Consider the following 16098-nt stretch of genomic DNA (forward strand, 5'->3'; position numbering starts at 1 on the left):
GAAGAAGAAGAAGAAGAAGAAGAAGAAGAAGAAGAAGAAGAAGAAGAAGAAGAAGAAACTGAAGTGATGCCTATTTTCAAATTACCATCAGTTTCCAACGTTACAGTTGTGAAAGAGTACCCAAAAAGGACAGTCTGTGCCACATACAAAGTACACACACAGCAAGTGAAAAATCAGCCCTGAATGCCACTGTTACTCTTGGCAGTCAGTAAGTCTAAGATCAGATGTATTTTGGTTTGCAGGTGACATCATATTGCTTTGGAAAACTTTAGGGAATGACATTTTTATTGTGTCTCCATAAGCATAAAAAATGTTATTTGAAAATTGGACATTCTCTAAAAAAAAAAAATTAAGAAGTCCAAGAATCAAAACTGATTTTGGTTTCTGGTAATTAATGCAACCCATTTTACCTAAATAAGTGCATGAGGTAATTCTGAGAATGAAAAAGAAACTTAACACACTTAGTAGATTCAATACTTGGAGCTTCTGTGGTATTTCTAAGATAGGACCAATGACAGCGGAAAACAGAAAGCTGAAGAACTGTGCTGAGAGTCTCGCTTACCTGCTTTAGTGTCGCTATGAAGCGAGTTATATACTCCACAGTGACCGGGTCCTCCACTGTAAGCTTATGGCTCTGGCACTCCACCCGTGCCCTGTTGATTACTACTCTGGCATCAGCTGTGAGGCCTGTAAAGACAGTCAAAACTTCAGAGTCTATACATTCTCAAGATATATTTACCTTGTCAAAGGTTTTACTTTTCACTTCCTTTAATAGCATCATTCCTTGATGAAGAAAGTAGGAAATAGCATGTCCCTTGATTGTGATTTATTTCCTTTTTAAGATTCAATTCCAAACACCCATTTCATTTGTAAAGGAAATAGTAAACGGTTTGCTTTAAATACTATTTGTAAGCTGGATATCTTTTCCTTATGAGAGCAAAAACAATATTCTATAATGAAGCATATAAGCATTGTACTCAAATTACATTTGATAAAACTGTGATATATTGGGGCTGGAGAAATGGCTCAGTGGTTAAGAGCACAGCCTGCTCTTCCTTAAAGGACCCAGGTTCAATTCCCAGCACCCACATGGCAGCTCACAACTGTCTACAACTTCAGTTCCAGGGATTCTAATACCTTTGTACCAATGCACAGAAAATAAAATTAAACAAATTGTTAAAAAAACTGTGATATATCAATTTTCAATTTTTTTGTCAAAATGAAAACTTTGAAAATCAAGGCTATTACGACAGACAGACCTCTGATTGAGCTTCTAAAATATCCAAACAACTCATGATTAATGCTCAGCATGTCTATAAGGAGGCAGTATGTGTTCTAGCTGAAGTCAGAGACTTAGTACAACATCTCACCGATGTAATAATAGTTCAAGTGTTCACAAAAGGACTACACTGGTATCACTTTTCTACGGCCATTTTGTTTCTTTTACCACTTTATTTTTTTTAAGGTTTATTTTCTTTGTTTCTTTCTTTTTTTCTTTTCTTTCAAATTTTTGAGAAAGAATTTCTCTGAATAGCTTTGGCTGTCCTGGAATTCTCTCTGTAGACCAGGCTGGTCTTGAACTCATAGAAATCTGCCTGCCTCTGCCTCCCTAAGTGCTGGGATTAAAGATGTGCACTAACACTGCCCGGCTGATTTATTTTATTTTCAAGTGTGTGTCTGTGTGTGTAAATGCAGCTATGCAGCTACCTGAAGAGGATGAAAACAAATCAGATCTTCTGGAGTTGGATCTACAGCAGTTGTAAGCTGACCTGGGCATGGTTGCTGGGAACCAACTCAAGCCTCTGCAAAAGTATTACATGTTCTTAAATGCTGAACCATCTCCAGGCCTCTTTCACTACTCTTTTAACATCTACTAGACAGTACTCAAAACAGCACAGAAACAGCACTTCTCACATAGCCGTTGTTCTTTATTAATCACAAGCATTTACCTTCCCCATCATGTCAAACCTTGTTGCTATGTATACTTGGCTCACCTTCACATCTTGAAAACAGAACGGGCAGAAAATAGAGCTGTCTGAATATGCCATTGTTCAAAATCACCCTGCCACAGGTGAGTTTGTGAGTGTCAACTCTGGCCAGATATTTCAGGAAGAGGAGTAATTCTCTGTAGAGAAGTTAGTTATCGAAAACAAAGGACTAGCAGGAGATGGCCTAAACTACCCTTGGGTTCAAGTTTCATGAGGTAGAGATAGTTCAGATCAGCTACTTGAGACTGTGCTGTCTTTACAAGGTGAGCATGAGCCACAGCTTGAGAAATATTAGCATTCGAATACTTAGAGCCAGTGCCAGGGGAGCTGGCTCAGAGGATGGATGTCTGTGACACAAGCAAAATCAACCGACTGTGGTACTGGCAGCCTAAAATGTGTTCGGGTCACACCAAATCCTTCCGCTACATTTAAAACTTGTGAAAACAGTGTGCTGGCTCCATTTCAGCAGGACTGTGTGACTCGCTTGTGATTGGGCTGACAGCAGGCTGTGTCCTACTCGCCTGCACACTTGGCTGCTCTTTGCTCTCCAGCCTCCCTTCATGATTCCTACTGTTTTTCCTTTCTCTTTTCTGAATGAAGTTGGTTATAACTCCTATTTTCGCTCCTGGAGTCACAGAGACACTTTCCAATCTGTTGCCTCATTCCAGATACCATTTCAACTCAGTGTGTCTAACAATTCTTTGTAGAATCCATAGGATCATCTACTAGACTGTTACCTATGATCAGAGAATATTTTCCTTTCTTCCTTTATAGTCGGGATGTGTTTTATTTCTTTTCCTTGACTAATTACTCTGGATAGAACATGCATTACCGTGTTGAGCAGTGACAAAGCAGGTATCCTTGTCTGTTCCTGATTACAGAGGGGAAGCTTCAATTGTTCATCAATGAATCAATACACCAGCTGTGAGTTTTTCACATATAGCTTAATTGTGTTGAAGTAAAGTTCTAATTTATTGTTTCTTTTTAACCAAGAAAGAATACTGGATAATGCCAAATGCATTTTTCTCTATCAGTGCTGTAACCCTTTAGTTTTTCCCTTCGGTGTTCGTTCCTGTTAATGAAGTAGAGAATCATCTTCCGATATCTGGTGAGTCTTACTGAATGACTAAGTAATTTTGTGTGCTTCATAGAATTTTGTTTGCACATAATGGTATACATTTTATCTTAAATCTTTTGCATTTCTGTGCGAGTGGAAGCAATGACCCCTGTTTTCATTTCTCCTTTTAACCGATAGTTTTACTTAGTTAATATAGCTCATTTCTGAATTTTTTTTACCTTTTCAAAAATAAATTTTTGTTTTAGTTTTCTTTTATCTTTCTGTTCTGTTTATCTTAGGTGTGATGGTGGTTTTGGAGTTATTCTGTTCTGTTTTCTGTGTAGAGTTGCTGCTGATAAAAAGATTTCTTAAGCAAGTACTTCACCTTTCTTCTTAGCATGTTTTTAATTACAGCCCATAAATTTTGATGCTGTAGATGTCCCTTTTATTTCTCTTATTTACTAATTTCACTTATGGTGGCTAGTTATACATTTATTTACATTTATCCATGGTGGTTTAGAGTATATTGTTTGATTGATACACATTTGTGTATTTTAAGTTTGCTTTCAGCTGTTGGTTTTTGGTCATCCCTTTTTAGGCAGAAAAGATACTAAATATGATATCAATCTTTCAGATTGGTCAAGAACTATTTTGTGACAATAACAAAGCATAGTGGGATAAAAGTTCTTTGCCGAGGAAGTATATTAAGTGTCAATATAAAATCCCTGTTTAAAAAAAAACACAATTAGAAACTAAGCAAAAAAACCAAACCAAACAAACAAATAAACAAAACAAAAAAAAAAAAACCAACAAGCCAAACTAAACCAACCAACCAACCAACTAACCAACCAACAACAAAACCGATGAGACATGCTTTGGGGAGCTGAGGAAGTTGGAATTCTGAGTGACTGCATGGCTATGTCAAGGATCCATGCCCCAGACCTATAGAAATTGGTAAAGCCTTCCTCCAAGGCCAGACCCAGAGTGATGAGAAAGCCGTCCTCTGGTCCAAGTACAAGTGTTGGCAGTGTATCCACGTGGGAGTGTTTAGGGACAATTGGCCAGTGTGTACAAAGTCTCCCACCTGCATCTTCCTCCAGATAATCACAATTTGAGACTATTCCCTATAGACGCCGCCTACCAAGACCAGCTGTAGGTAATGAATGTGCGGAGAAGCCGGGTTGTTGCAGTAGTTAATGCGGCTCTCCAACACAGCACCTGACCCCAGCTTCCCTGCACATGTGTCTGCAAGTTTGTCCTTTCTTCATTCCCTTCCTATCTTCAGTCAGTTACGGTACCAGGCCTCACAGGATGCAGTAACATGTTTTATTCGATGTAGAAAGGCAAGTATGCACAAGAAAATATGTTCACTATTAGCAGCCTTGAGGAAAGAGAAGTTTAATACAGTCAGAAGTCACTGGGTTTTTAAAAGAAAGATCAAAAAATTGCAACAAAATCCAATGCTACTGGGTAGGTACGTAGAAAAACTGAATCACTCACACAGTGACTGTGGGAATGTAAAACAATACAGCCACTCTTACAACACTAAAGATGTTTTACCATGTAATCCAACAACTGCACTGCATCTATTATAGAGAAATAAAACTGCATATTCCCAAAAGCACCTACCCTAAGAGAGCCACACTTTCTCTGCAAAAAGCAAAAACTAGAAGAGGCCAAAGATAAGCAGATGACTCGGTAATAATAGCAGCACATCCACAGCATGCAACACTACCCAGCAATAAAAGGGGAAGCGGCTACCGACACTTCCAGCTACTATGCTGAATAAACAAGGATCATCACAAAGGGTCCACATGCAAGTTCATTCATACAAGATTCAAAGATGTCAAAATTATAGAAACAGACTAGAAAGTGGCCAACAGGTTAGAAGGAGAAAGGGATCAGCAGGAGCTACCTTGCAGTAATGGAGGAGTCGGGCCTTGAGTGTGGTGGGAACATCAGGAATGTAAACATGCGGTAAGGACAGCCAAGTACTCACAGCATCTATTCTAGAGACATGAACTCTGTTCCCACAAACGCTTGACACAAATGTCCATACTTTATTTGCAATGGACAAAAACTGGAAATGGCCCGAATATCCCTCATTGGCCAAGCTGCTAACAAAGGTGGGGTATTCATATAATACATCACTAGTCAACATTACATGCACATGTAAATGAATGCATATAATGCATATAAAGCCACAGAGATCTCACCAGTTCTATATTAGCTTATCTAATATAGAGAAAAATTGTGGAAATTTAAGAATTCTCTGTCTTTCTTAGAAACTTCTGGTGACTCTTTACCTATAAAACTTAACAAAATACTCCCAGATGGCTCAGTTGCAGTGAACCCGTAGCATAAGGCTAAGGATCTGAGTTAAGCCCCTCTGTACCCACATAAAGCTAGACACAGGCAGCCATTTCTGTAACCCTAGTGCTGGAGGAAGCACACACAAGCTGATTTCCAGAGCCCTGGCTATTCTGGAACTCACCAAGTAGACCAGGCTGGCCTCAAGCCTTTGCTTCCAGAGTGCATCTGCCCTACCCACACACATGCATATGATACAAATACAAATAAATAGATTGACTCTCCAAAATCCTATAACGTCTATGAATGATAAGTTCTATAAACTACACGTAAGGAGAATTCCATCTTTCTTATTCAAGATCATTATTTTAAAAATCCCAGTAATAGAACTGTGGCTTTTAAATAAAGGTGACACTTTGTATTTAAGAAAAAATAGGGTATGACTACATATCAGCATATGTAAATGAAGTGAAACTATGGCGATGGGACAATTGTGTTATCTCACTCTACCTAATGAAAATACCACACATACTACTGGGATTCTGTACGTACCTGCAAAAGCCATGCAGACATGGTCATCAAGGGCACAGATTTTCCTCACAGTTCTTTCATCCTGAAGCTTGGCCACTGATTTTTTTTCTACCCCAAGCACAACTATATTAGTTCCTCGAATTCCAACCTATAAAGACAGTTAAAAAAGTAAATTTAAAGTTAAAATTGGTTAATTATCCTAACATATGACAAACAGTTAAAGAATTTCTCTTAATAAAAAGAAAAGAGGAGCCATCTAGGAAATTGGATGCTCAGGTACTGGCTAACTGGATGCCTAGTCCCCAGCCTCAAGGCAAGTAGGACCAATAGGTAGAAATTACAAGGAAAATCAGTGGTGCATGAAAATGTACCTAAATATACAATAACTTTAGGGAGAACGAAAGAAGATGCTGGTAATCCAAGCAAACTCCTTTTAGTGGCAGAACCAATACTGATGAAGTGGGCCTGAAGGCTGGGGCTGGGAGATGACTCTTGGTAAGAAACTTGCTGTATGAGAATGAAGACAGCATCCATATAAAATGCCAGGTATGTCTGTGAGCGTCAATAGCCCCTGGGGGACAAAGAAAGGTGGATCCCCAAAACAAGCTGCCTTGCCAGCCAGCCTAGGTAAAATGGCGAGTGTCTGGTTCAATCAGAGGACAGCCTTTAGGACTCAGTTCTTTCCCAGAAGCACTTGGTTGCTGGGGGTTAGACCCAGGGTGTCAGGCGTGGCAGCAAGCGCCTTTCCCCAGAGAGTCATCTCGCAGGCCTGTCCTCTGCCTCTTGAATGATGATGCAAAATGCCTAACGGGCATAAGTGCCTGTCACTGTGACTTCCCCACCCGGATGGACTGTACCTTTGAATTGGGAGAATATAAGGATACTTTGACTTCTTCTCCTGTTTGTCTCCTTTTATTTCATTTTCTTATCTTACCATCCCAGCTAAGACTTGAAGCACTGTACTGAATAAAAATAGATACATTTGTTTTGTTCCTGATTTGAATTGTTCACCATTTAGTATGATTCTGGCTCCAGGTTTGACATATATACTCCTTTTCATGTTCAAATATGTTCCTCTGTTTCTAGTCTTGTCAGGACTTTTTATCATAGTAGATTTTGTCAAAAGCCTTTTCTGTTTACTGAAAAAATAATCACTTCATTTTTGTCCTTGACTCCATTTATTTTCTTTCTTGATCACTTTATATTTGTTCTTTGAGAACTTCAAATAATGCATTTTGACTGTCACTTCTCCTCCAGCTCCTCTTAATCCTGTTTCCCTAACCACTCAACTTTCTGTCTTTTTTTTTTTTTTTTCGGTCCACTTGAGTCCAACTTGTTCATATGCTCTTGGGTGTCTGGTCACCCCCACCCCAGAGTGTTGTGGTCCTATCAGGGGTCACATCCTTAAAGAAAATTGACTTTCCCTTTCCCAGGAGCTATCAAGTGCCAATCATCACATGGGGTTTGTGCTCACCTCCCCTCTCCAAGCTAGGACTCTGGCTTGAGCCTTCCCCTTCTGTGAATTGAATGAGGAATGCTCCCAAAGGCTTGGGCATTTGAAGGTCGGGTCTCTAGTGGATAGCACTATTTGGAGAGGTTTAGGAGGTGCACCCTTGCTAGAGGAAGTATGTCACTGGAGGTGGGCTTTGGGAGTTTACACCTGGCCCCACTCTAGTTCATCTTCATGCTTATGGTCTAAAGATCTGTACTCTGAGCTTCCTGCTGCCATGCCTGTTGTTTGCCATTATGCCTCCCTACTTTGATGAATTCTTAGTTTTTGGAATTATAAGCTGAAATAAACACTTTCTTCCATAAGTTGCCTTGGTTAGTATTTTATAAAGCAACAGAAAAGTAAATAACACATTTTGTTTCTTCACTTCAAACAAACAAAAGAAAAAAACTGAGGCAGAGCCTCATGCTGTCCACACTGGGTCTCAAAATTACTAGTAGTAGCTGAGGATGATCTTAACTTCTGATCTCTGTTTGTTGGGTGCTGGGCAGCAGAAACTCTAAACAGACAGTCTATAATATTTTATTATCTTTGTCACTGTCTGAATATTCAAATTGTTCTAACTACCTTTATGCCCAAATACTCTGTCCTACTTTGATCTTTCCTATAGATGAGGGGTCCATGGACCTCATTAGACATTTTGATTATTTCACTTGCAGTATTCTAATTTGCATTTCTTTTCAGTATTTCTCTTTATTGAATTCTACCTTTGTATCCTATTTTTACTTCATTATTCTCTCCAGTTGCTGCTTGTGTGTGTGTGGTGTGTGTGGTGTGTGTGTGTGTTTTAATTCATGCAGGAGTTTGCATTCTTCTGATTTTTTTCAAATATGCTTTTGAAATTTTTGTCAGGGATTTCATCTCATTTACTCTCATTGAGTACATTATTGAGATTAATAATTTCTGAGGAGACATGGTGCTTTGGTGTTTCATGTTTCATGCTTCTCAGTTTGGATCATTGGATTTTTTAAAGATATTTTTGTTTATGTACAACATGCATCCCCGGTGGCCATGGAGACCAGAAAAGGGGATCAAATTCCCTGGAACTGGAGTTGTAAGTGGTAGTGATCAACCATGTGAGCACTGATTCAAACCAGGGTCTTCTTGAAGAAGAGCCAATACTCCTAACTACTGAGCCATCTCTTCTGCCAGTTTTGCCCCCTGCAATGTTCAAAAGGAACTAGGTTGCCATACATTTGAAGTGCTGTTTTTCTCCACTAGGCTTGTGCTCAGAACACAGGCTCAGTCTCTGGTACTCTCTCTCTTTTAATTAATTTTTTAATTTATTACAATTTATTTACTTTGTATCCCAGCTGTAGGCCCCTCCCTTGTCCCCTCCCAATCCCGCCCTCCCTCCCTCTTCTCTTCCCATGCCCCTCCCCAAGTCCACTGATATAGGAGGTCCTCCTCCCCTTCCACCTGACGCTAGCCTATCAGGTCTCATCAGGAGTGGCCGCATTGTCTTCCTCTGTGGCCTGGTAAGGCTGCTTCCGCCTCCTCCCCCCCCAGGGGGAGGTGATCAAAGAGCCAGCCACTGAGTTCATGTCAGAGACAGCCCCTATTCCCCTTACTAGGGTACCCCACTTGGACACTGAGCTGCCTACTAGAGTCTGAGCAAGGTGGCTCCACAGAGCTCAAGGCTCAGTTCCAGGTACTCTCTCTGGCATTCACCTACAAAGCCAGCATCAGGAAGTAGAAGCAGGAAGATGCTACAGTTTCTAGGACAGCCTGGGACAGAGACTAAGATTTCTTTCAAACAGAAGTACTTGTCTAACTTAACTTTCAGAGACGTTTTAAGAATAGGAAAGAAAGAATATACTTCAAGGGCTAAAGAGATGGCTCAGTGGTTAAGAGCACTGTCTCATCTTCCAAATGTCCTGAGTTCAATTCCCAGCAACCATGTAGTGGCTCATAACCATCTAGACTGGGGTCTGATGCCCCTTTCTGGTGTGCAGGTGTTCAGAGCAATTCATATACATAAAATAAACAAATCTTAAAATTAAAAAATAATATACTTCAAAATTACTATGATCTCTAGCCAAGATCTATCTTGTGCACTTTAAACATGTATATTGGTGGTATACTAGATTTTGTTTCTTGACACAGGCCTTGCTATGTGGCCTAGGCTGGCTTTGAACTTACAATCATCCTGCTCAAGGGCCATCATTCTCTGTACTGTATTTGAACAGCTGCCCCTCTGAGTTTGTTCTCATGCAATACAGGCCTCTGTGTAGAGCCACTCACAATATGGCCAACGGGCTCCACAGAGGGAGCAACAAAAAGCAAGAGAGGGCAAGGAAAAGTGAGCAAAAGGAACCATCTCTTTGTTAGTTAATATCCGGATGACATTCCATCCCTTCTATTTCATTCATTAGAAGTAAATCATTAGCATCTTTCATCCAAGACACCAGTACACTCAGAATGAACACTAGAAGGTCAGAATTACAGGATTTCAGAACCACCTCAATCTCACCAAGTCGGTTATAATCTCACTCAAAATTCATGTTTCACATTCAAGAAAACTGCATCTGAACTCAGAAATGAGGCATCATCTTACATTCTTCCTCCTTCCTGGCTAGCACCAAAGAGATAATTATGACATGATTCTCTGGAATCTGCTTAATTACCATTTTTGTTCCAACCCTAGCAAACACCAGCAACAGTTTTTATTGATACTATTATCACAGGCATGATTCTTTAAGAGTTTAGTTATGATTTCATGCTATCTGATGTTTACATGTAGCCAGAGAAATTTCTGGAAAGGATACAGGAAGGAGAGGAAAAGGGAAGAAGGGAAGAAAGAGCGGAAGAGAAAAAGGGAGGAATGGAGGGAGGGGATGTATCTCAGCCAGCATCCTTTTCCTTCCAATTTTGTATAGGTAGGAGCAGTTTCTCACTAAGCAAACTTGGACAGCAGAGAGACCTGGGACAAAAGGATCCAAAAACTGTAACATTTGCCCTGTTCTGGAGCACAAAGGCATGTCTTGACGGAAACAAACCCTCAACAGCATCTTGGGTCTCATATATCATCGGATCCCCAGAGAAGGAAGTTACCAGTATCTCTAGTGGTGGACTAAGTCCCATGACCAAGAGTAGTCTGTTTTGAGAAGAAAATGGCAGTAACCTCAAAAGGTGTCAAGATTCACACCCAAATCCTTTTGGATCAAGGCTATTTTCACTGTAATAGTTTAAAGGTACTCTGGGGTTTCTAGCTTCATCCCTTCATCCCTTCTTTCTGCTCTACAATATAGCTGTCTTGTGTGCCTCATCTTCCCATATGATATTTCCTTTGTCTAAATTATTCTTCCTTCTTTTGCTTTCCACCTCCTCACTTGGCTACTTTCCATCTTTCCAATGGTTTCTTAAAAGGCTTTCTAAGGAGAGTTTCTCTTATGATTGCAATTTCTGTAGCATCTTATACCTTCTCCATTATAATGCTCATTTAGGCCTTGTAAGGACTTTTTTCTTTTGTAATACAGGGTCTCCCTACCTAGGCCTGCCTGGCCTAGAACCCGCAATCTTTCAGCTTCTGTTGGATTTACAGTGATGTGCCGCTATTCCCATCTAGAACTATTTTCTTAATCCTCTAAATTTCTTTGTAGACACTAAATTCTTTGAGAACTGGGACTGAGTCCACCACTTTCACAGTGAGCCACTACAGTCCATTTTACAGTCCAGGTTAGCATTTGTAAGTTTTTTTTGAAAGGTCCAAAATTGACATGCTGGAGGGACCATAGACAAAACTTTATCAAAAAAGAAAAGAATTATAAATAATAACAGATACAATCTATTCCTTTATGTGAGCTACATCTTAACATGTATTATTTCTTTAATACTTATGAATCAGGACCTATTTTGATGTTTATTTTACTACAAAAAAATACTGCTACTAGGGGCTAGAGCTATGGCTAAGCAGTCAAGAGCGCTTATTGCTCTCATAGAGGACTAGGCTTGATTCCAAGCACCCACGTCAGGGAGCTTAGAACTGCCTCTTAACTCTAGTTCCAGAGGGTCTTATGCGCTCCTCTAGCCTCTGAAGGTACCAGCACACACACGGTGCACATAAGCGTATGAAGGTACATCCACTCATGCACACAAACAAAACAAACAAGTCTTTAAAATTAAAAAAAAAAAAAAAAAAAAAGGACAAAGAAAGAAACTAGGATCAAAAGATGGCTTAGTAGTTAAAAACATTTATTGTTGCTCTTGCAGGGAACCCATGTTTGCTTCCCAGCACTCACAGGAGAGCTGACAAATATTGCCCAACTTCCGTTTGATTAGGCCGGGCTGGCCGGCCAGTGAGCTCCAGAAGCCCTCCTGATTCCGCTGTGATTAAAAACATGTGCTACTCTGCTTCATCTAAACACAGGTTCTGAAGACTGAACTCCAGCCCTCATGCTTCCACAGCAAACATCTAACCACTGAGCTGTTCTCAAGGGCTGGAGATACTGACCAGTAAAAGAGCACACACACTGCTCTGGGTCTGATTTCCAACACCCAGAAACAGAAACACGAATCAAAAATAAAATGCAGGTGGTTGTGACAATGCCTTTAATCCCCAGCATTCAGGAGGCAGAGGCAGGGGAATCTCTGAGTTCGAGGGCAGCCTGATCTACACAGCGAGTTCCAGGACACTCAGGGTTACACAGAGAAACCTTGACAAGAAAGAAAAAAACCAAAATGGTTTCCCTTATTCCCTGCACAGAGGCAGAGGCATTTATTAGTGAAATCAAGAATCTAACCCTTAATTAAAGAAATAGTTGTTAGACCATATTTGAAAGTCAGACTTCAGAGCTGAGATCTGATAAGCTAAAATATAACCCCAGTAAGAATTTGGGGTCAGCGAAAGGGCAAGACAAGGAATGAGAATAAATCTTAACTTTTTTTTTTTTTTTATGATAATGCTGTGATTCACGCGTTCTCCTAAGACTGTGGTACTTTTCCAAAATGCCATTCAAACATATTTTGCCTTTATAGAAAAGGAAACTGAATCAAAAAGAAAATAGCCTTCTTACTGCATTTCACGCTGTTAGATAATTATCAAGCAGGAAGCAGCACCTGTGCTCTCTGATTATGGCCCATATAATTTTTATATTACTAAGTAGTATCATATCTCCATAGTGGTCAAAACTGATCAGTCAAGCTTACTTGCAACTCATCATAGCTACTGTTTATAGACATAATATTTAACAGCCTACTTTAATAAACAAATGCAGCGTAACTTTACTCTATGTGAAAGGTCATGGCACCCTCAAGGAAGCACCATGAATTAACTCCATAAAAAAATGCAAATTATAATTTCAGGATCCTGAGATAAGAGTCTCATCCTTCCTCTGTATCTTTAAAAATGCCCACTCTAGGTCTTTTTATATCTGTACCATTTTACAGCTCATTACAAAGGAACTATCAATCAGTTCTATAGCATTCCTAAAACATTTTAAATGAGCCAATGTGGTTTCTTATTACACCCCCATCTTCTCCCATTACTCCTTTTATTTAAGGCTCTAAAACTTGGGCATTATTTTCTAGCCATATGCTACACACCATGCTGGGGGCTATATAACTTTTTGTTTTTTATCAAAATGGTACCCTTTTGGTTTAAACAACACCACGCTTTCCTTAAACTTACAATTCTAACAAGGTTTAACTAGTGGGCGCAGTTAAACAGAAAAGTACTTTTAAAATGATCTTCTTTGTAATTATTTTGCCACTTTACATTTGATAGATTTATTAGATTTATAATAAAAGCAAATTGACTTCTCTCCATTATCAGGTTGTTACAGAAGGGGAAGAGTGTAGACACTCTGTGTATTCTCACAGCTACTGTCTCAATCTCCAAAACACACCCAAACATACTCATGAAATTTGGGAGATTTTTTTTTTTTAAATCATATTCTGTATTCATAGACTAGGGCTCAGAAGCCTGGGGGTGATAGATCTTTCACTGGGGCACTTTTGTCCTTTAAATTTTTCATAAATTACGATGATTATTGAATGCAGTTAAAGTTTGGCAGCGGTATAACAGTTGCCCTGAGAATTTAAAAGTTTTTAGGTAATGTGGATTCATGAGTCTAAAAAAGGGTAGAATCTCATGAAATCTCCAATATTACTTGAGAACACACACACAGAGCGGTACAAAAGTGAGGATTCTTGAGAGTTGGGCCCTTTGAAACGCTGCCAAATACTGAGGATGAAATCTGAGACAATTACTTTGCATGAAGCCATTTGGATTAGGGTTTCTAACTGTTCCTCTTACTAACAGAAAGTCTTTATTTGATTTGATCTGCAATGGGGGAGGGCCCAGACAGGCTTTCATTTTTATCATTATTAAACAATGACTTTGAAAAGTCATTGTTAGGCTGGAGAGATGGCTCAGTGGTTAAGAGCACTGTCTGTCCTTCCGAAGGACCTGGGTTTGATTCCCAGCAACCACATGGCCGTCTCACAGCTATCTAAAACTCCTGTTCCAGAGGATCCGACCCCCCTCAGACATGCAGACAAAACACCAATGTACACAAAGTAAAAATAAATATCAAAAAGAAGAAAGTGAAAGGACTGTTAACTTTATTGTGGGTCACTGGGTTCCCGAGGAAGTGGGCCATGAGCACGGAGGTAGAAAGTTCTAGGCACCACACTGCCACAGTGCCTGTGGCTGGACTATTTACCAGTTCTACTCTGCAACCTCCACCGCCAACCTGAGCCTCATCTCCCAGCAGAGCCAGTGCTCTGGGGGTATGGGGCTGGAGCAGGGCAGCCCGGGAGCAGCTTACCGCGGTGGAGCCTTTCTTCACTGCCTCCTGGGCGTACTCCACTTGGAAAAGGTGTCCATCCGGGGAGAAGACGGTGATTGCCCTGTCGTACCGAGAAGCCATCACGAAGGCCTTCTACCACAACCACGTGCTAACGGCCGGAAGTGATTGCTCACGAGCTCCCACGGGCTCACAACGGCCTCCGGAAGTCCTGGAAGACCTTTGGTCCTGCCCCCAGGTCTGAAGGACTTTGGCTGTCTCCAGAAGGTCCTGCTTGCCTGGCCTGAAGGATAGGCAAGATGGACTTAACATATGTGCTCTTCAACAGATCTCTGAGTTTGAGGCCAGCCTGGACTACAGAGTGAGTTCCGGGACAGTCAGGGCTACATGGAGAAACCCTGTCTTGAAACAAAACAAAACAAAAAGGTGAATTTTTATTTTGGTGGTAGACTTTGAATCTAGCATCTTGAGCGCAATGGGAAAAGTGTTCTACATCCTTGAGACGTATTCCTAGCTCTTTCTTTAAAATTTGCGACAGTCTTAGTAAGTTGCTCCGGGTTAGCAAAGAAATTACAATTTTCCAGGTGTTACTGCTTCTTTCCCCTTTTCCTCCAGCTTTGTAAACCAAGTAGAGCGCATGGACAAATAAGATGCTGACTCGAGAAAATACTCCATCAAATGAATACTAATGGCAAGAATTAAGATAATACAATTTTAATTAAAAAAAATAGACCTATTTAAAAGAAAAAAAAATAAGAGTCCAAAGATATGATTTAAATATGCCTGAAATTGAGGTGTAGTGATATATAACCTGGAGCAACATTACTGCCTATGAAACAAGTCTTTTGTCCTCATCAGTAAGATGGGAGTATTTAAAAATCTGCAGCAATGAGGTTAAAACGTGTTTATAGGTGTAATAACTTAAAATGGTTCCAGATGGGTACTAACAGGCAGGAACATCTAGCTATTACTACTTGCCATGTATTTTTTATTAGATACCATTTTCCACTGGGAAGAATCTTAAAGTTGATGAAATCAACCTTAACTAAAAGAGGGAGGGAGGACAGAGGAAGAGAGAGAAAGAGAGATTAACAAAAGGAAACTCATTTCTCTCTATTCAAAATCCTAGCTTTTAGTTGATTTTTGAAAATTAATTGTATTCATCTCTTATCTCCCTTCAACTCTTTTCTTCCATATTAGCCACTCTTAAAAAAAAAAAAAGTTTGAGGTACTGTGGGGGAGCATTCTCGGCCAAAACTATTTTCTCTATGCACTTATTTTACAGTATCATGACAAACTGGCTTTCGTCAGGAGATGTGTTTGAGAAGTGTTTGGTTGTTCTTGCTAAGTATTCACTTTTTAAATTTGTTATCCTCATAGATTTACAGGAAGTCTCGAAATCAGAGGGAGAGAGGGCCTCTTTTACCTGGTTCAGTCTGATGGCAACAGCTTGCAAACCTGCAATACACTAACAAGCCTAGGAAGCTGACAATTACACTCGCAGAGCTTTTGTAGATCTCAACAACCCAGTGCACTCCGCAGCATGCACGACTGTAATTTATCAGATATAGGGCGCCTCCGCACCCAATGCCACAGCCAAGATGCTTTGTGCTGTCCGCTTGCAAAAGACTTCACTGTCCCCCCGCTTTGAGCACCTCTGACAAACACGAATTTGTGCCCCCTCTCTACAATTTTCTTTTCAAAAAGTTTCTATAGAGGAATGTAAATGCTCTGTGACTTTTTATTTTAAAAAATAAATATAGACTCAGGAAGTTAGAGAATGATATAGAGTACTCTTTTATATCAGTCAGGTGGCATAACCATTACAATTACAGAACACATAAAAGCCAGGGTTAACATTAGTTTACGGAATATCTATACATTTAAAGAAAAAAAAATGTGTTTTGTTTTTGTTTTTGTTTATTTGGTTTCTTAAGACAGAGTTTCTCTGTG

At 40.0% G+C, this 16098-nt stretch overlaps 1 protein-coding gene across 1 annotated transcript in view; it reads right to left on the reverse strand.

The window, feature by feature from the left end:
• Psma8 (proteasome 20S subunit alpha 8) overlaps positions 1-14268 on the reverse strand; it is a 37420-nt gene extending 23152 nt beyond the window's left edge. The window contains exons 1-3 of the mRNA XM_055625723.1: positions 14167-14268; positions 5908-6034; positions 563-687 (exon numbers count right to left, since the gene is read on the reverse strand). Coding sequence (XP_055481698.1) covers positions 563-687; positions 5908-6034; positions 14167-14268 — 354 coding nt within the window. The remainder of the gene's footprint in view (positions 1-562; positions 688-5907; positions 6035-14166) is intronic.
• Between the last annotated feature and the right edge of the window lie 1830 nt (positions 14269-16098).

The sequence above is a fragment of the Psammomys obesus genome, unplaced genomic scaffold (genome assembly GCF_907164565.1).
Source record: "Psammomys obesus unplaced genomic scaffold, mPsaObe1.curated_primary_1811, whole genome shotgun sequence".
Classification (NCBI taxonomy): Eukaryota; Metazoa; Chordata; class Mammalia; order Rodentia; family Muridae; genus Psammomys; species Psammomys obesus.